Source organism: Equus asinus, chromosome 4 (assembly GCF_041296235.1).
Source record: "Equus asinus isolate D_3611 breed Donkey chromosome 4, EquAss-T2T_v2, whole genome shotgun sequence".
NCBI classification, from domain to species: Eukaryota; Metazoa; Chordata; class Mammalia; order Perissodactyla; family Equidae; genus Equus; species Equus asinus.
In genome coordinates, this window is record NC_091793.1 from 41,296,813 (window position 1) to 41,317,376 (window position 20,564).

Below are 20,564 nucleotides of genomic sequence, written 5' to 3' on the forward strand. Positions count from 1 at the left end.
ATAATTGGAGAGTGTTTCCTCCTTTTCTATTTTCTGGAGTGAAAAACAAAAGCATCATTAAGCTGTGGAAAAACTTCAAGCAGTCAAATATATGTGTAGTTGGAGTGTCCAAAAAGGGGGACAGAGAAATATTTAAAGAAATAATGGCCAAAATCTTCCAAATTTAATAAAAACTATAAAATCACAGATGTAAGAAGCTCAATAAAACCCAAGCACAATGAGCGTTAAGAAAACTACATGAAGACCCATCATAATCAAAGTGCCCAAAACCAGTGATTAAGAAAAAAATCTTAAAAGCAGACAGAAAAAAAAAGTCACATTAAATACACAAGAACAAAGGCAAGGATGACTGCAGATATCCCTGGAAGCAAGGCAAATGAGAAGACAGTGGAGCAAGATCTTTAAAGAAAAAACCTGTCAACCTAGAGTTCTATACTCAGGAGAAATAATTTTCAGAAATAAAGGCAAAACAAAATTATTTTCAAATATACAAAAGCTTAAAGAAATCATCACCAGCAGACCTGCACTCCAAGAAATGCTAAGAGAAGTCCTTAAGTTAGAAGAAAAATGATGCCAGATGGAAACATTTTCACAAAAGAACAAACAGCATCAGAAATGGTAACTATATGTATAAACATATTAGAGTTTTTTCTTATTATTTAAATCTCTTAAAAAGATAATTGTTTAAACATAAATAATAACAATGCATTGTGGGTTTATAACATAAGTGTAAGTAAAATTTATGACAATAAAAACATAAGATCAAAAGGAAAGAAATGGAAATAAGGACTGGGAGGGATGAAATGAAAGTATGCAATTGTAAATTTGTTTTGCTATACATGAATTATTATAATATCACATGAAGGTAGACTGTGAAAAGTTAAGGATGTACACTATAAACTCCAAAGGAACCTTAAAATAATAAAACAGAGTTGTAGCTAATAAGCCAACAAAGGACATAAAATGGAATCAAAAAAATATTTAATTTATCCAAAATAAGGCAGAAAAAGAGGGACAAAGAACAGTTGGAACAAGTAGAAAACAAATAGCAAGATGATAAAATTGCAAAGAGATATATATAAATTAGAGATTTGAGTGCTCTTCTCTCAATAGTTTACAGAACAAGAAGACAGACAATCAGTAAGGATGTAGAAGATCTGAACAATACTTTAACCATCTTGATCTAATTGACATTTATAGAACACTCCATTAAACAAAGCAGAATGGGCATTATTTTAAAATGCACGTGGGAAATTTACCAAGATAGACCATAAATAATTCTCAATAAGCATAAAAACATTCAAGTCACGTAAGATATGTTCTCCGACCACAATGGAATTAATTAGAAATCAATAACAGAAAGAACTCAGGAAAATTTCCAAGTAGCTTTTTTCTAAATAACTCAAGGATCAAAGAAGTAATCAGAGAGAAATTAGGAAATATTTATGAACACACCACATATCAGAATTTGCAAAATGCCATTAAATCAGTATGAAATGCCTATATATCTATTAAAGAAATGGAATTTGTAGTTAAAAACCTTTCACAGAGAAAATTCCATGTCTAGATAGCTTTATTGGAGAGTTCTACCAAATATTTGGGAAAAAAATAATACCAATCCTACACAAACTCTTCCAGAAAATTGGAGACAGAATAGGAGTATTTTCCAACTCATTTTTGAAGTCCAGTATTCAAAACCAGAAAAAGACATTACAAGATGAGAAAACCACAAAACAATATTACCTGTGAACATAGATGAAAAAGTTCTAAACAAAATTTAGCAAATCAAATCCAACAATTTATAAAAGGAATAATACATTATGAGCAAGTTGGGTTTATCCCAGGAATGCAAAGACTGGTTTAACATTTGAAAGTTGATTAATATAATTCACCATATTAACAAACTTGGGGAAATAAGTACCATCATCTCAATAGACACAGAAAAACATTTGACAAAATTCAACATCCATTCCTAATAAAAAAATCTCTCAGCAAACTAGGAAGTGAAAGGAACTTCCTCAACATAATAAAAGACATCCATGAAAATCCTACAACTATCATCCCACTTAAGGGTGAAAGACTGAATGCTTTTCCCCCAAAATCAGGAACAAAAGAGAGAAGATGTCCACTCTCACCACTTCTGTTAAACATTATACTGAAGGTTCTAGTCCAGACAATCAGACAAGTAAAAGAAATTAAAGACATCCATATTGGAAAGGAAGAGGTAGAATTGTCTTTATTTGCAGATGACATAGTCATTGATAGAGCAAATCCAATGTAATCTACAAAAAAGTCTACTAGAAGGGCCGGTCCAGTGGTGCAGTGGTTAAGTTCGCATGCACTGCTTTGGCGGCCGGGGGTTCCCTGGTTCAGATCCCAGGTGTAGACATACACACCACTTGTCAAGCCATGCTGTGGCAGCGTCCCACATATAAAGTAGAGGAAGATGGGCATGGATGTTAGCTCAGGGCCAATCTTCCTCAAAAAAAAATCTACTAGAACAAATGGTCATAGTAGCCCTATTTGTAATATCCAAAAGCTGAAAACAATGCAAATGCCTAGCAGCAGGTGAATGGGTAAACAGATTGTAAGATATTCATACAATGGGATACTTCTTAGCAATAAAAAGGAATGAATTACTGATATATGCAACAACTTGGATGAATCTCAAAATAATTATGATGAGTGAAAGAACAAAAAAAGTATTGTTTTTAAATCCACTAAAAAAAATCTGACAATACCAAATGCTGACAAGGATATGGAACAATTAAACTCTCATACAGCACTGGTGGGAATGCAAAATGTTGTATCCACTTTGAAAAACAGTTTGCCAGTTTTTTATAAAGTTAACCATGCACTTACCATACAACTCTACAAAGCTAATCCTAGGTATTTACCCAAAAGAAATGATGACACAAAAACCTGTACATGAATGTCCAAAGCAGCTTTATTTATAATTGTTAAAATCTGGAAACAACCCAAAAGTCCAATTGTACATACACACAGTTTGTACATACGTAAACCGTCTGCACGTGGACTATACCATGGAATACTTCTCAACAATAAAAGGGAATTACATGTAGTAACATGGATGAATCTAAAAAGCATCATGTTAAGCAAAGTGAAAACTCAAAAGGCTGCATACTGTTAGATTCCATTTATATGACATTATGGAAAAGGGAAAACTATAGGAACAGAGAAGAGTCCAGTGGTTGCCAGGGATCCGGTGTGGGGTTAGTGAGTTGACTGTCAAGGAACGTCAGGACACCACTGAAGGTAACAGAAATGGTCTGTATCTTAATTGTGGTGGTGGGTACACAATCATATAATTTGTCAAAATTCCCAGAACTGTATATCTAAAAAGTGTGAATTGTACTCTATGTACTCTAATTATAGCACAGCAAACAAACAAAACAAGCAAAATGAAATATAGGAAACTAAAGAGGATAATGTAGCACCATCCTAAGTAAATACTTCTCTTTTCACATTAAAAAAAAAAAAGCAGAATACCTTTTATAATCTTAAGACTAAAAGTTGGCAAATATGAGGAGATTTTGTTCTATTATAAAATAGAAGAATTAGGAAAACTATTTAAGATATTCTTACTGTTGTCACAATCTTACATTACTGAAGATGTATGGGTCCTAATCTAGACACAAAAGAGTAAAGAGTTATCTTAATGGTTAGTAGCAAATTACCCAGTTTCTAAATAATCTTGACCTTCTCTGTTTTACCCCTTTGTATATTGGCTGCTCATTGTCGTATAGAAGATACGACTTGGGAATCAGAAAAATGTAATGCTGCTTTAAATTTCTGGTTTAAGAAAGAAAGAAGTATAGAAGAAGATGATTATGGAGAAGGAAGAGGAGGCAGGGCAGGGAGGAGGAGGAAAAAAATAAAAGAAAGAAAATGTAATAGAAGGTTCAACCTCACTACATCATTCTATCTTTACTTTGGGAATTAGATGTTCATTCTTTTGTGTCCTATTGGAAGGGAAAAATCAATACTCAACAACTTGTATAGAAAATTGGCATCACAGCCTTCTTAAAACCTTTTCAATATTTAAAAATTTTCGAGACTTCTAAAGAAATGAACACTTCATTATTTAGTTTCTGATATGAGTTTAAGTATTTCTAATTTCATAGACGAAGAGACTCCTCTCCTAAAATGACATTTCAACACTCACATTTTTAGTCCTCCAACTTTTTCTTTGGTGAGTTAATGGTTAGGCGGCTTTGGAGTCAAATCCCACTTCTTAGCCATGTGGCCCTGGGCCATAGTTTTCTCCTGTGTAAATGGCATGATAATACAGTAGCCCCCGCTTATCCGCAGTTTCACTTTCTGTGGTTTCAGTTACCCATGGTCAACTGTGGTCTGAAAATATTAAATGGAAAATTCCAGAAATAAATAATTCATGAATTTTAAATTGTGCACTGTTCTGGGTGGCGTGATGAAATCTCGCACCGTCCCACTCCGTCCTGCCTGGGACCTGAATCATCCCTTTGTCCAGCAGATCCATGCTGTATATGCTACCCGTTGGGTGGCCACTTAGCTGTCTCGGTTATCAGATCGACCATCGCAGTATCGCAGTGTTGGTCTTCAAGTAACCCTTATTTTACTTAATACTGGCCCCAAGGTGCAAGGATAGTGATGCTGGCAGTTCGGATATGCCAAAGAGAAGCCATAAGGTGCTTCCTTTAAGTGAAAAGGTGAAAGTTCTCGACAAGAAAAAAATTGTATGCTGAGGTTGCTAAGATCTATGGTAAGAACAAATCTTCTATCCATGAAATTGTGAAGAAGGAAAAAGATATTCATGCTAGTTTTGCTGTCGCACCTCAAATATATATGTATAGGAAAAAACATAGTACATATAGGGTGTGGTACTATCTGTGGTTTCAGGCATCCACTGGGGGTCTTGAAATGTGTCCCCCAAAGATAAGGGGGGACTGCCCTACCTTTGCCCTTAGAGTTGATGGAGGATTAAACTAAGAACATGTATGTTAGGCATTGGCACCATGTCCAGCTTAGGTTACAAGGCAGTTTGAAATAGTTCTTTTTGTTGTATAGATCATGCCACATTTTGTTTCTTTCCTCCTTAGGCTATTATGGAGGGCAGTGGCCGGATAAGAGCAGAATCTTACCCTGACAGCAGCACTCTAGTTATTGATGTAGCAGAAAAAGAAGACTCTGGTGTTTACCACATAAACCTGAAAAATGAAGCTGGAGAAGCACATGCGAGCATCAGGATTAAAGTTGTAGGTAAGTCTTCCGGGTCAATAAACTTCTAGAATCAAGTTGGCATGTCTAGATACAGACTTTGCCAGCTCTTGTCTCTCTCAGCTTTCTAGGTAGCCAACAAAGAGAAACACAGTGTAGCTATATTTTATAAACCACCATCTTTCCTTTTCTACCTTAGCCACACCTTTTTTTTTCTTTCCTTCTCTTTTCTTCCCTTCCCTTTTCTTTCTCTTTTCTTTTCTTGCCTAGAAGACTTATTGCAAGAATGAGTGGCAAAGGTTGGCCATTTGGGGTTTCTGGTGATTAGCTTTCCACAGTCATATGCCCTTTCAGTGCCCTCTAAAGTCACTGAAACACAATTACTGAATAATTTCCCATATCACAATCGTTACACAGAAGTAAGATCCACTTTGGTCCTTAGATGACCATCTAAGTGCATCTTGCCTAAGTTTGAAACCGAGTGAAATAAATCTAGTAGGTTATTGGTGGTCCGAGGTCTCATGATCTCTTCATCTCACTTTAGTTTTCCCTTAAGAATCATATTTCAAATTGATCATAAACTAAGGTCGCTTTATCAGGCACTGAACTATATTTACAAGACATAATAACCAGCCATTTTTTTATTTGGATTTCTACCAGTCAACATCTTGAATCTTCCAAATGATGTAAAGTTTACGATAATCAGTCCTTGATTCAGTTCTGCTGAAAGTTCATTTTATAGTTAAAAAAAATCCGACATTGAGGCAATAATTTCTCAGTTACCATTTTCAAGGTAAAGAACAAGAGTCTTGGGTTCCATGTGGGACTTGTTCTCTAATGTCATGACACTAGTTTAAAGGAATTTTATTTTTATTTTTATTGGGCTCACCTTCCTTTATCTCATACGGAGCATAACTTTTTGCCCAAATTAGTTACTAAGTGCATTTCAGTAAACTTGGAAAAGTACTCAGAAATAACACTGCTTCTACGATTATCACCAATAAATATATGTTCTAATTAAAATTTTCCTTTATCTTCTCTCTCTCTCTCTCTCTGGTTTTATTTTACTTTATTTTTTGTCTGCTGCAGACATCCCTGATCCTCCAGTGGCACCGACTGTGACAGAGGTGGGAGATGATTGGTGCATCATGAACTGGGAGCCTCCTGCCTACGATGGAGGGTCCCCAATCTTAGGTAACTGCATGCTGGCCAGTCTGTGGAACTGCCAGTGGAATTGGTGTCCTCTTTATGCACATTAGTAGAGAGTACATTTTAAAATATTGCTTTTGGAAGAAAACCTTTTATACTGTGACTTTAAATATCCATTCAAATTGTAATATATTTTGGGATGCTCTGTAAGTACTCAAGATTTAAATAGTTCTGATGAATATCATCTGACCGCCTGTTCTCTTTTTTGTTTGATATTTATATTTAATATCTAATTTTGGAACAACTATAAGTCTAACTTTAAACTGTTATAGTCAGTAAATGTCTAGTTCCATCAAATGATGTCTATGAAGAAATTTCTTTTGGAATTAAATACTTAGAAGGATTTGCTTCCCCTGTGGAACAAGAATTTTTTCTACTGACTAATAATGAAACTCACACAATAAGTCATTTCCCCTTTCTTACCTACATTGCTGGGACTCAGAGCCAAATCTATAGCAACTGTATAAATTGCTATGGCCTACATATCTGTCATCTATTTTTCTCTCTTCTCTTCCTAATGCAATTTCAATTTTTTCTAGTCCTGTTATTTTTATCTATATACTATGATGTTAATATTTGTATTCCCTATAATCTCTCTCAAACAACTGGTGGAAAAAAAGGAGTTAAAAGTACATAGATACATGACTATTTCACTTAGTACTGAGAACATGGGAAATTTTAAGAACTTCTAATATCTGACCAAGTTTAATTCTGGAGACCAAGGAAAAACCTCTGTTTCCATTTTGTGTCACCTGCAGGGTACTTTATTGAGAGGAAAAAGAAACAAAGCTCCAGGTGGATGAGGCTGAATTTTGATCTCATCAAAGAAACAACTTTTGAACCCAAGAAGATGATCGAAGGTGTGGCTTATGAGGTCCGCATCTTTGCAGTCAACGCCGTTGGCATCTCCAAGCCCAGTACGCCCTCCAGGCCTTTTGTTCCTTTGGGTGAGTCAAGAGAGATATGTCTGTGTCATGGGAATCGTTGCCCCAGACTGTGACTGCTTCCTTCTGACTTCTAACTGGAGCATACCCAGCAGCTTCTTGAAGTGGTGGGTGAACAGGAGATTGGAGGTGGTTAGGGGCAATTTTCTAAGAAACCAAAAAAACCATTTCGGTAGAGTTGAATGTCTTCATAATGTAGGCCCCGAAATTCATTACCAGAATTCCAGTGACAGCGGTGGGTGGCTCCGGTTGCTGCTCCCCACTGAAAACATGTAGCTGAGCCCATTGATGGATGGCCACTCTCCATTTGTCCTGAAGGTATAACACAGCACCTTGGTGTAAACCCTGTCACTAAAACAAATTGAGATCCATTCAACAAAGCACACTTGAAAACTAGTCTCTTTGCTTTACAATCGCACCTTAAATGTTCTCCTAAATGAGCCAAAAAAGCCATTTCAATAAAGGCAAAGAAACACAAGATATGTCCACTATTTTATGATAGTGAAGCATTTTTTTCAATAAAAAGAGGATTTAGTACAAGAGTTTATGCTTTAAAATTAGAGTTATGAGAAATTTACTCTAGATCATTAGATCCCAAACTTTGACTTTTTTCAGCTTCTTTGGGCCTCTCAGCTTCCCACGCAAATCTTCCAAATTGGAGAGAAAGTGTGGCAACATTTCTAAAATTTATTATGTCTGGCAAATCTTTGCCTTCCACACAGCATATGCTAAAGGAGTCATCGCTAAATTTTATTGATATGTGGGGCTTCTGTATTTATTTTCATTTGTGACAGTTCATTTTATCACAGCTCCTGTGCCATAACGCTATAGTTAATCATTTCTTCTTTCTCTGTCTCTTTTATCTTTGAAGCTGTAACCAGCCCTCCAACTCTCCTGGCTGTCGACTCCGTAACTGACAACAGCGTCACCATGAAGTGGCGGCCCCCTGACCAGATTGGTGCCGCAGGTTTAGATGGCTATGTGCTAGAGTATTGCTTTGAAGGATGTAAGTACACCTCATAGCTAAAATGAATACCATTATCAATAGGTGAGACATGCCTCCCTTTCTTTTGTTTCTCTTTCTTGGAAACTCATCTCCTTCCGACTGAAAATGACAACAAGCCAAAGGTCATCTTTCTAAAATGTATAAAAATTTAGCCCTTTTTTGATACTTGATGCTATAAATTGAGACCTCAAAAATATCCTTGCTAGGCTGCCAGATTGGGCCACATGATTGATCTAAGACGTAGGATCAAAACTGACAAAACTTCATGGACTCACACTTTTCGAACTGGTGGAATTAAATTGTACCAAGGAAAAATAAAAATCTAGTTAGGATGAAGCAAGTTGGAAATTCTATACACTATACTGAGCAGAGGTCAGCTATCAAAAGAGCTGGCTTGGGGCTGGCCCGGTGGCATAGTGGTTAAGTTCACATGCCACTAAGGTGGCCCAGGGATCACAGGTTCGGACACCACTCATCAAGCCATGCTGTGGTGGTGTCCCACATAAAATAGAGGAAGATTGAAATAGATGTTAGCTCAGTGACAATCTTCCTCAAGCAAAAAGGGAAGATTGGCAACAGATGTTAGCTCAGGGCCAATCTTCCTCACATACACACACACACACACACAAAAAGAGCTGCCTATTTCTGGGTAATAATGAGAGACTGCATACAGTCACGTGCCACATGATGACATTTCTGTCAATGATGAACTGTATATAGACAGTGGCTCCATAAGATTAGTACCATCTAGCCTAGGAATGTAGTAGGCTATACCATCTAGGTTTGTGTTAGCACACTCTGTGATGTTTGCACAACAAATCGCCTAACAATGCATTTCTCAGAACTATCTCCTTCGTTAAGCGATACATGGCTGTATTTGGTTATCTGGTGATCATCCCCTGCCTTCTTAAAGTGAAAAAAAGAAGAATTAAGGACAACTTGCAGTGTTTAAAGGAAGCAGCATTAAATCCCACATGGTATAAGAAATAGGTTCAACATGTGGCAATAACTTGTCTCAGGGCTTGGATATATAAAAATTTAATCACTTAACTTTAGGAAGGGAGGAGAGAGAGGGGGAAAAAATCGCTGATAGAAATAATAGAAAAAAGAAAATGACACAAGAAAATATGGGCTAAAGTGTACCTAAAAACAAAAAAGATGTGAAATACACTGAGAGCCTCTTGTGTTTTTCATTTCCTACTTGTCATTATTGGAAAATGCATGAGTAAAAACCTCCCCAGCTCTGGACTCGGGCTCCATTCTAGATGATGGTGGTAAACAATCCACCAGGAAAGCTTGTTCATATGTCCACACATAATAGGCCAAGACTTAGCTTCTAAGAAAACTCTTTGGACCCCAAACTTTGACATGGATCTTACATGAAGGAAAGAGAGACTACAGAGCACGTTTGGGAAATCAGAAATGTGGACACAAATGCACCTTCCCAGGAGGAAAACCTGTGTGGAGAAGAAACTTCTTATGAAGAGAAAACTGCTGAACAAGAAATCCAATGCCAGGCCCCTGGATTGAGGCTCCCCTGGAAATGACCATCCTTGGTCAGGAGGGAAGAAGAGGAGGGGGGAATGAAGCATCCTCGTAACAGTCAGGTCCATTTACGTGCGCTCTGCCCCCAGAGCACTATGCTTGAATTTTCCAGGGCTTAGTAAGCCACTAACCAAACCAATGGGAAAAATATAAGAAAGTTATGAGACTTATCCCAGCATGGGAGGGGGACAGTGTTACTACTGCAACAGGTAAATTCTTTAGTGCTTCAGAATATGGTTTATTCCCATTCCATTCCCCTCCTCCCCGTTTCAAAAAATCATGAGCGCTCCACTCTGTTTTTTGTATCACCCAGATTTTCGCAATCTTACATGTGATGTGGCTGCTGACCACGAACCTTTTGTGTATGTGTGAAACAGAGCCAATTCTTTACTCTTTTCTTTCTGATAGGTTTAAAAAGTAAGAAGATACAGCAAAATGATAGATGGCTGTCATTTTGATGTTACCCACCTTAGATAAAATACAACGAAGTGTATTTTACATAATTTTGTGTGTGGTCTGTGTAGATACATATGTATATTCATATATACATATGTATATGTACACAGTCATTATTATGTATATATTTTGCCACATAACGTTTTGGAATTAGCTTTCTATGGAAGTTCTTACGTAACGTGTATATCTTTCTTCTCAGTCTTCTCTTGCGTTCTTTATGTGTATGTCCTACTCTTCATTCTCTTTTAATGGCTGTTGTCCTCCAGACTAATTTTCTGTAGTGTTAATGCTTTTAGATCTGTCAGGTTTTATTCTGTAAGAGAATTCTTTTTTTATAAGATCGTGTGTTGTTTTTGACTCTGCCTTTCTCTTGTTTTTTGGGTTTTTTTTAATGCCTGCAGCATTTTACTCTTCTTTGTTTTCTTCTTTCACTCTAGTTCCTTCTTTTCTTTCTTAAAAATCCTCCTCATGTATTAAATAACTTTCATATTCCTTCCCCATCCCCTGGTCACTGTTTTCTTTCTTTCTGTTCAACCCCCATTAAAGTGGTTAAAATGTGAAGGGGTGATTTTTGTTCCCCTCTGATCTTATTTCTTCCTGTTTTCTCTTGAAATTTTCTCCTCTGCTCGTTCTTCACTCTTTCATGCAAATTCCCCAGTCTCCTATTTTCACTTTCTCATCAATTATCTCTTGACTGTGAAAATACCAACACAGTAGCTCCCAAACCGACCATTGGCTTAAAGATGTATCTCTTTTTCAAAGTCCTAAGTAATTTTTATCATCCACATGCCCTCCCAGCCACCAGGATATTCTGATCCTTCTCCCTGATACTCCTGGAAGGGTTGGAATAAGAAGGGGAAGCCAGGCCAGTCCTCACTGCCCTGCTTCTCTCCTGGCACCTAGAAAGTCGTCATCCCAAACCAGTGGGGTGTGCCCACAACTGCCTTGTGAGCCAGCCGCATTCCCTCCACCCATGTGGAGTGCAGGAACCCAGGCAGGCTCAATTAGTTTTCTTGACCCAGAACTCATTGTCATGGCAACCAGGGGCTGCCTCCTGAGCTGCTGGGCAGTTTCCATTTCTGTTGAGAACTTGAGCTCTGGTGAGACAGGGCTGGGTTTATCATGAATACCCTCACTTTCAGACTCAGAAGCGCGAGCCCCATAGTGGGAGAACTCCTTGGACCTGGACCCAAGACAACCCTTCCAGGCTGGGATGGCAGGGACAGGAGAAAGGATAGACTGTTCCACTGTGCGCTGCTCCCCTGTGGAGTCCAGAACCTGCTCCTCCTTTCTCTTCGAGGTCTTGCTTTGTTCTTGTCTATCTCTTGTTCCCACGCTGGAGATGCCCCAGCCTCCTTTCTCCTCCTCTTCTCTGTGGCAGGTGCCTCAGGACAGAAGCCACAGTCTGAACAGAGCAGGCTGTGCCCCTCCTGAGGAACCACCCCCCCCTCTAACGTGTTTGGTCTCTTCCTTGACTGCTCTGAAGACAAATATCTTTGCATACTTTGCATACTTTACTAACAGAGAATGCTGACTACTGATACGATATTCTTCTGGTGTGAAAGTGGGTGTCTTTAATTAATTTTAATGACGGATTCTCAAAGGTACATCAGCAAAACAGTCTGATGAAAATGGGGAGGCTGCATATGATCTTCCAGGTAAAGTATTCTATGAAAGATCTCAAACTTTCTTACTCTATGATAAAGTTTCTGGGGATGTTCCATGAGCCAGGATGAAGTACACCCACTACCCACACACAAAAAAGCCCTTCAGGATGGAGAGGGAGGGCGGACAGTGAGTTAACAATGTGGGATCCAAGCCTTCTTTTTTTTTCCTGTAGGCATAATGCATACAAACTTTTAGAAGCTGAACTATTTGTAAGCCCTGGATACTGGGTTTAAATTATCTTCATGTTGTAGACAAAGATACCAAAAAAAAAAAGCTTAAAAAAATCAGAATTTTTTTATTGACATAAAAGAATTGTGCCAAGTCCTTACGAGGTCTTGGCTCCTGAGCTGTATCTCCTCTTTGCCGTGGGTATAAGCTTTTTTTCTTCATAAATGGGAGCATGATCAGATTCCCTATGCTCATATTAGTGTCTTATAATAATAAACCAGTCAAGATAAAACACAGAGATTATATGACTATAAAGGTCAGTGTCTCTCATTCATAAGAATAACATTTTTCCATCTTTCTGAACTTTAATGTATATAGATGGCTGAATGTCATGATTACATCCATCATTATAAAATTGAATTGAATAAAACTGCTGCAAAATCTTTGGTTTTTCAGAAATAGCAGAATCTGATTATTCTGCTTCCTGTTATTTACATTAGCCATTCTAGGCCATTTTTCATTTAAATATGAAAAATGCCACCCTCCATATAGTCTGAGTCCAGATCAAAAACATATTCTCTCAAATAATTTAATTATGAGTAAAATACTAATTTGAGGTCAACTGTACCGATTAGGATGATTTCTTTCACTAAACACCATTCCTCCTTCTTTTCTTTTTCTTTTACGGATTTTAGCTGACAACTGGCTAGCTGCAAACAAAGACCTGATCGACAAGACCAAGTTCACCATCACAGATCTGCCGACAGATGCGAGGATCTTTGTGCGTGTGAAGGCCGTGAACAAAGCCGGTGCCAGCGAGCCCAAGTACTATTCTCAGCCCATTCTCGTGAAGCAAATCATAGGTAGGTGGCAAGGCTTCCAAAGTTTTGTCTCCAGTTCATATTATTTGCTTTTATTTTTTAACCCTTTTTTTCCTCAAAACCTCCTATTTCACCGTCACTTCTTTGCTATTTTATTAATGCTTCTTGGGAGTTAGAAGTGAACAAAATGGCTCTTTTCAGGCGGTGTGGGAGGTTGGCTCAGGGTTTACAGCTTGGTATAAGGACCAGTTAACTGACCTCAACAGGTTCCGTGAGCCAGCTCTGGCTGGGCCACTATGCACATTGGAGAGAGAGAGAGAGAGAGTGGGGGCAGCAATGCAAACAATCCCCACAGCAGCAGCATGACTCGAATGGGTCTGCGGGGTCTAAACCATTTTCATGACAAGATGAGCACATTATTTGCCCTTTCCAATGTTTGACATCTGCACTGATGGTGCAAAAGTGATGGTGAGTAAAATGACTGGTGCCTTAGCACGAACCGGGTCAGTGCCACCAAACTGTGCTAGTCGTTCTTGTCTTCGTCATCACTAGGCACTTGCAGTGAAAATAACACGGCCAGTTTTTCCTTGGAGTGTTTTTGATAGAGGATAAAAATTATTGATTTTATTAAACCTCGGTGCTTGAGTACATGGTTTTCCTCTACTCTGTGTGGCAATGACATGCGAAGCACATATAAAGCCCTTACGCTGCAGGCTGCAGTACGATGCTTGTCTCTAGGAATAGCACATGTCCACCTGACTGAGAGGCTGAACTAGTGACTTTTTCATGAAGTTCCATTTTCACTTGAAAGGATGACTGGATATTTGGCAGACACTTTTTAGGAAATGAATGGAGTGATCCCGTCACTTCAAGGAAAACAACTTAATGATATTTGTTGTCAATTTGTCAATGAAAAAATTTGAGCTTTCAAACAAAAATAAGAATTTTGGAAAACTTGTATCCACCACTATGGACTTGACAACTCTTAACACGTAGAAACTTTTCTGATGAAATAGGTGGTATTTTAACGAATGTAATTTTTTGATATGGGATAATGGAATGTGGCACCATTTGGAAGATCTGCATAATTCAGTGAAGTGATGTTTTCTAAATGATCAATGCATGTTAAAAAATCATGCCTAAAAAACATACATTCAAAATGTAAGATAGACCAGTGGATATTAATGGAACAGAGATTAAAACGTTCATTGAAATGGTTTCAGATTCCACATTGCAGTTAATCTTCAAGAAACTACAATTTATCGTGTTTCAATGTAGAATCCAAGAGGAATATGCACAATTGTCTGAAAAGTTTATTAAAATATTCCTCCTGTCTGTGTGAATCCGGATTTTATTTATATACTTCAACCAACACAACATATTGCAACAGATTAAAGGGAGTAACAAATATGAGAGTCCAGCTATCCTCTGTTAAGTCAGACATTAAAAGGATGGCCAAAATATATAATGACATTCATATCACTAATATTTTGTTAATGTAAAATATGGCTGTTTTAATTAGTATGTTATTTATGTTATTATTTTTTCAATAAATAAGTAAATATTTCAAAAATCCTCAGTTTTAATTTCTAATGTGGTAAATACTGATAGATGCAGCCCATATAAACAAATGCCTTTTGGGGCCTTTGATAATTTGTAAGAGTGTCATGGTGTACCGAGACCAAAAGGTTTGAGAATCACTTCTGCAGGGGAAAGAACACTGGACTGGAGGCCTGGATATCTGTCCCTGGACCACGTTCTGCCACAGACTCAGGGTGTGGCTGCCTGAAGCATTTTGGGAGTGAGTTAGGGGATGGATAGATGTAAGGAAGCATAAAGCACGCACATTTTCTTAGTAGGTTCTAGAGACAGTCTGCATAAGTTGAACTCTGTTTCCATCATTTATTAGCTATGTGGCCTCAAGCAAGAGACTTGATCTTTCTGAACCTTAATCTCTTCACCTGTAAAATAAGGATAATACTAGTACTTACCACATCAGTGAGAACTGAATAAATCAATCCATGTTGCTTGCTTCATGTAGTGCTTGCCACATAATAAGCCCTCAGAATATGTTCGCTTTTATTATGACGATAGTTTAGTTTATTGGAAACTTGCTGAGTCTCCTTTTCCTCATATGTAAAGTTAGGGAGTTAGAAGATCTCCAAATTCTCTTCCAACCCCAACATTCAGTAGTCATCATCATCATCATCATCATCATTGTCATCATCGCCATCACCTCCTAAAGTTTCTTGAGCACTTACTATTCTCAGCCATTATGCCAAATGCTTTCCATGGATGACCTTATTAAATATTTACAGGATGACCTTATTAATATTTACAGCAATCCTTTGAATCAGGTGCTGTTATCATCCCAATTTTACAGGAGACTGAGACCAAATCTACTGTCTGATCTAGGACTCAAACCGAGTTGGATCTCTCTGACTCCAAAGTTCATGTTTCTAAGCAGAGCATAGCCACTCAAGGCTGACTCCAGGCTCTAATCCTGGCTGTATCACCTTGGAAAAGTTACTTAACCTCCTATGCTTCAGTTTCTTTATCATAAAGTAAAAGCAGTACCTATCTCATAAGCGACTGTGAGGTTTAAGTTAGTGCCTTCATGAAAAGCATTTTAGTCCAGTGTCTATCGCATACCAAACACTCAAATGATGAGATCTGCTTCATCCTGTGAGCCATGAGCCTTTGACTCTCTGTTCCTGATGGGTTTGCAGTGGCATGTTCTAGTATCTTCGTGGTGTTTGACCAATGAACATTAATACACATGGGCTAGGGCTGCCTGTTATATATTTCACCATGGTCATATAGGGAGAAAGTTATTATCAAATTCCGACAGAATTACATAAATAGCAAGTGCTAGGTCCCCAAACTTTTTTGTTTAAGAAAGAATGGGCAGTCCTACAGCTGATGCGATGCCTGTAGGTCTTTTATGGAATGTTCATTGGAGAATATACTCACTGTTAGAAACTATGAAAAATATGTAGTAGGTCCGAAGGGAAAAATTGGTGTGTTTTCCTATAAAGTTTCTTTAGACTTATAATGACAATAAAAATAAGAAGTTGCAGTAAAACCAAGGAGATCAAGGATAAACTTTGAGGTAAACTGTTAAAACATCTCTACTTGAAGAAAGCATTCGGAACCCAAGTTACTGTATATAATCTGTTAGAGGCGCATCTAAGATTTTACTGCAGAGACGTGAGCACAAGGGTACCCCAGTGAACGTCATGCCAGTGTGCTTATGTAAGGCTGTTTCCAGCATGCCGCACTGATCACAAAATTATGCTATTCTCCTCTCACTCAGAGCCTCCAAAGATTCGCATCCCAAGGCACCTGAAGCAAACTTATATCCGCAGAGTTGGAGAAGCTGTCAATCTGGTTATACCTTTCCAGGTAACCCTTCAGGGGGCGCTCATTCTCTCTTTCCAGTGCTGGGGTGTTTAAGAAGTAGAGGGAGGCATCATTATTCAGGATTTCCTCAGAGGGAGAGTAAATAATGGAAGAGATTTGGGGAATGATCGAACAGTCACCTGCTGTAGAAGTAAGGAAATCTATAAAACTGTCATACATTTTTCTTCTTCATGAAGCAAATGATATCTAGCCTTGTTTGAAGCTCAGGGATTACGATGGGACAGGGAGGAAACATTGAGAGGTCAAAACAAGAAATGCTTTAAGGTTCTTTCTGGTCTTCTAAATCTGTAAAATTGATCTTCATTTTAATTGACGTTCTCAGTGTAACATTCCGGAAAACAAGATGTGCTTCCCACAATTACCCAAACCAAACTAAATTCCAATAGTAGGGGTAACCGAAATTTGAAATCTTGATGCCACTGACTGAACTATGTGAACATGGTTAAATCATTGCTCCAGCAAAAGAATCTGTTATACACGAGATTAAACGGGGTTCATCTATGTTAATCAGTTTTGCTTTCAAACACACACACACACACACACACACTGCACCACCACCACTCCCCTGCTCATCTGACTTCTTTTATGCCTCTAGACAGCACTGTTCAATTGAACTTTCTGCAGTGATGGAAACCGTCTATGTATGTGCTGTCTAGTGTGGTAGCCACCAGCCAACTGTGGCTGTTGGGCAAGTGAAATGTGCAACTAAGAACTAGTGTGACTGGGGAAATGAACTTTTAATTTTCCTTAATTTTAATTCATTTTAGTTCAAATAGTCACATGTAGCATGTGGCTATTGTATCAGACAACATGGCCTTAGGATTAGAATTTAGGTCCCTGCTCACATTTGAAAACACGCATTCACACACACACACACACACACACACACACACACACAGAGCTCATTCAAACCCAGGCTCCCGTGAAATCCAAGATAAGGGGACAACCAATTCAGGCCATCCTCAATGCACTCTGGGCCCAAGCCTTAGAAGAAGCAGTTATCTTCTGCATACACAGTGCAGGAAATCAGAATGAAAGCCTAGGAGGATGCCAATGTGATCACAGCAGGGGAGGAAGGAGATGGCTTGGCAAAGTTCCTCCCACTTCTCTCCTCTCACAGCCTCAAATAAAACCAGGAGTTGGGACAAAGCAGGCACTCAGGACCCAGACTCAGCCCTGGCCTGAGGCTGCTGAATCAGCCCTGTAGTTTCTGCATCATGTCTACAGGGCTAATCCCTGTGCCCAGATCAGGGGGCTCTGTGTATTCAGCTTCTGTCACTGGGTCTGGAGAGGAAAGAGCATGAGAACAGGGACCTCATAGGTGTGGCATCCCTGGGGCTGCTCAGCTGCCGGGAAGGAGTAATGATACTAGTGTGTCATGTTTGCATATTTGTCTAACCTCTAGAGTTCTCATAAACATTTCCTCATTCAAAATGAGAAATGCGGTCACCCACCACAGACTATTTCCAACCTTGCCTAGAATGGGGTAAGCCACTGTCATTTTTTGTAATGCTGAAAAAAATCTTGAGACAATCTGATTTCCCTCCCCCTCTGCTTTTTCTGTCTTTCTTTTTAGGGAAAACCAAAACCAGAATTAACTTGGAAGAAGGATGGTGCAGAAATTGATAAGAATCAAGTAAATATTCGCAACTCTGAGACTGATACCATCATATTTATCAGAAAAGCAGAGAGGAGTCACTCTGGGAAATACGATCTGCAAGTCAAAGTAGAAAAATTTGTGGAAAGAGCAACAATTGATATCCAGATCATTGGTAGGTTTGAAAGAAGGAACTAGAATGTTCTTTCAAAGCAGCATGTGGACTAATTGTCCTTGTCACTTAGGCAAGAGTAATATTTTTTGTTAGGCTAGCTCTAGGCAAAATCCTTTTTTAAGAATTTTTTAAATAGATAAGGAAGAGGTACCTACACAAAGCCAAACAGTGAAGCACTGAACTGGTTGATCCTCAGGCCTGTCCAAATGAGGTTAGTTCTTACTTCTGTCCAGAGTTAGGGGAATAGAAGGAGGACCTCTTACACATGGACCTCATTTGCTTGAATCGTTCTATAATTTTTGCAATGTCAAGAAATAGATTTAAGAGCAGAGCTAGGAGAAGCCTTGTCTCCCATCATTTTTATTACTATATTTCAGCAAATTTGCTGAAACTAGGGGTTCTCTAACCAAAGGAGCCACTTTTTGTGGCAAGCCTTCTCTTGGGTGAAAGTTTGTGTCCTTTAAGCAATCTTTTCGCATTGACGAAATCTTTTTGGATTTTGTTAAATTGAGGGGGGTGTGGAGGCTACTCTGTGCCCTTGGTCTGGCTCCATTCTAATGGAAACACCCCACGGTAGGGTCTGGAAGAGCACTGCCTTCTGTAACACAGAGAAGGACATTTTTTTTCCCTACCTTGCCATGTAATTACTTTACCAGGTAGTTATAAGTGCCTGGCACATCACTTGCACACCCAAAGTGCTCAATAAATAGTGACAATTATTATTCTTGTTATTTTATTAGTCCCAAAGTTATGTATCTGCCATGACTGTAAACATCTAGCAATGCCATTTACTGTTAGAGAGCAAGCGTTTGAAAAGTCAGTGTGAACTTTGAAGACAAAGTGGACTTGGGGTGCAACTGGGAAGTTGGACTGGGAAAAGACACGCTGTGGTGAACACAGGAAGTAGAAAACTGTGGCTGTAGACACTCATTGTTGGTAACTGTGGAAAGAAAGGAAAGATTATCACGGTGGTTTCCCCCACTGTGCCCACAAAGACTGCTTGTTAAATCTTGTTTGAGAGAACAACATTGCCAGAGAACCCATGGGAGTTTGCTCTTTTCAGTCTGACATTTCCTATAGAAATAATTATAAGTGCATTTTAATACCTGGAAAATATTTCAGGGCAGAAAGAGTGATGCTTGCATTGAGAAGGATAATAGGATAATAGATGGGAAATTTCTCTGAAAAAAATTAAGACATACTATGCAAATATATGATTATTGTCCTTCCTTGCACCTCTGTGCATGACTTTTTGGGAGGGCCTCCCAATCAAGACTTAGTTTTCTTGACTCTTTGGCCTTCCTGACCATTCCTGCAATTTACTAGAGGGTCAGAGGTCACAGAAATTCATGTGGTGCAGAAGGTAAAGTGAGGGAAGACTTTATTTCCTCATTAATGCGTTTTACTTACATAAAGTGCGAACACGATGCATACAACTAAATCTTGGAAGGAGACTTGGCAGAGTGATAAAAAGAAGTTTTCCTCACTCCCATTGAAGGTGACTTTCGGGTGCAACAGAGGAACCCACTCACCAGCTGGGGCCTCAGTGCCTCTCACCGAAAGCGGGAGCTGCTCAGCCCAGGCAGGCTCTAAGTTTCAAGTCCAGCATCAGCTTACATTTCCCTTCAGGCAGGGTAGCCTTGCAATTCATTGCCAAAGACTGTCCCTAGAGGGATGGTTAATGAGGTTTGAAGTTTTGTTTAACTTTTCTTTTCAAAATCCTTTTCCTTCCCTGAAGGTGAAAGTCAGGAGTTTCCAGATAAGCTTAGCTGGAGTGCATTCCACTTCACTGAAGCTTAAGAATGGTGAAAGAAATGTGGGTAGAAGTGCAGGGAGGGAAGGGCCTTTTTAAGTATCCTCCTGTGCCAAGGTATAGGTTGGGAGGGAAGGTGACCTCACACAGATGCCGTGAATTCATCCTGCAGACCGTCCGGGTCCACCCCAAGTTGTGAAGATTGAAGATGTCTGGGGAGAGAATGTTGCTCTATCATGGACACCACCAAAGGATGATGGAAATGCTGCCATTACAGGGTACACGATCCAGAAGGCTGACAAGAAGAGCATGGTAAGGTCTGGCTTTCTCTGGTTCAGCAGCAGCAAAATCACATTTCATCTGAGGTAAAGGGGGAGGCATGAGGTCCTCTCTGGTGAGGCCTCCATGACGGCTATGGAGAAGTGATGGGGCATAGAGAAAAAGGTAAGGCCTTTAGAACCACAGAGAGTTGAATTTGAATCCCACCATTGCTACTTATGACCACATGTACATGGACAGTCACTTAACCTCTTTGATCTCTATTTTACTCATTTTTTTTCCTGCTTTTTCTTCCCTAATCCT

The 20,564-nt window shown here is 38.9% G+C and overlaps 1 protein-coding gene across 17 annotated transcripts in view; it reads left to right on the top strand.

The window, feature by feature from the left end:
- Window positions 1-20,564, top strand: part of MYBPC1 (myosin binding protein C1) — a 105,830-nt gene that overhangs the window by 74,742 nt on the left and 10,524 nt on the right. For 9 of the 17 annotated variants that reach the window (XM_070507143.1, XM_070507144.1, XM_044745570.2 and 6 more), the window contains 9 exons: window positions 5,100-5,259; window positions 6,307-6,411; window positions 7,185-7,373; window positions 8,242-8,376; window positions 11,982-12,035; window positions 12,909-13,076; window positions 16,351-16,439; window positions 18,034-18,229; window positions 20,155-20,294. In XM_070507143.1, coding sequence (XP_070363244.1) covers window positions 5,100-5,259; window positions 6,307-6,411; window positions 7,185-7,373; window positions 8,242-8,376; window positions 11,982-12,035; window positions 12,909-13,076; window positions 16,351-16,439; window positions 18,034-18,229; window positions 20,155-20,294 — 1,236 coding nt within the window. The remainder of the gene's footprint in view (window positions 1-5,099; window positions 5,260-6,306; window positions 6,412-7,184; window positions 7,374-8,241; window positions 8,377-11,981; window positions 12,036-12,908; window positions 13,077-16,350; window positions 16,440-18,033; window positions 18,230-20,154; window positions 20,295-20,564) is intronic. The other 8 variants (XM_044745585.2, XM_070507146.1, XM_070507151.1 and 5 more) reach the window with 1 other exon arrangement.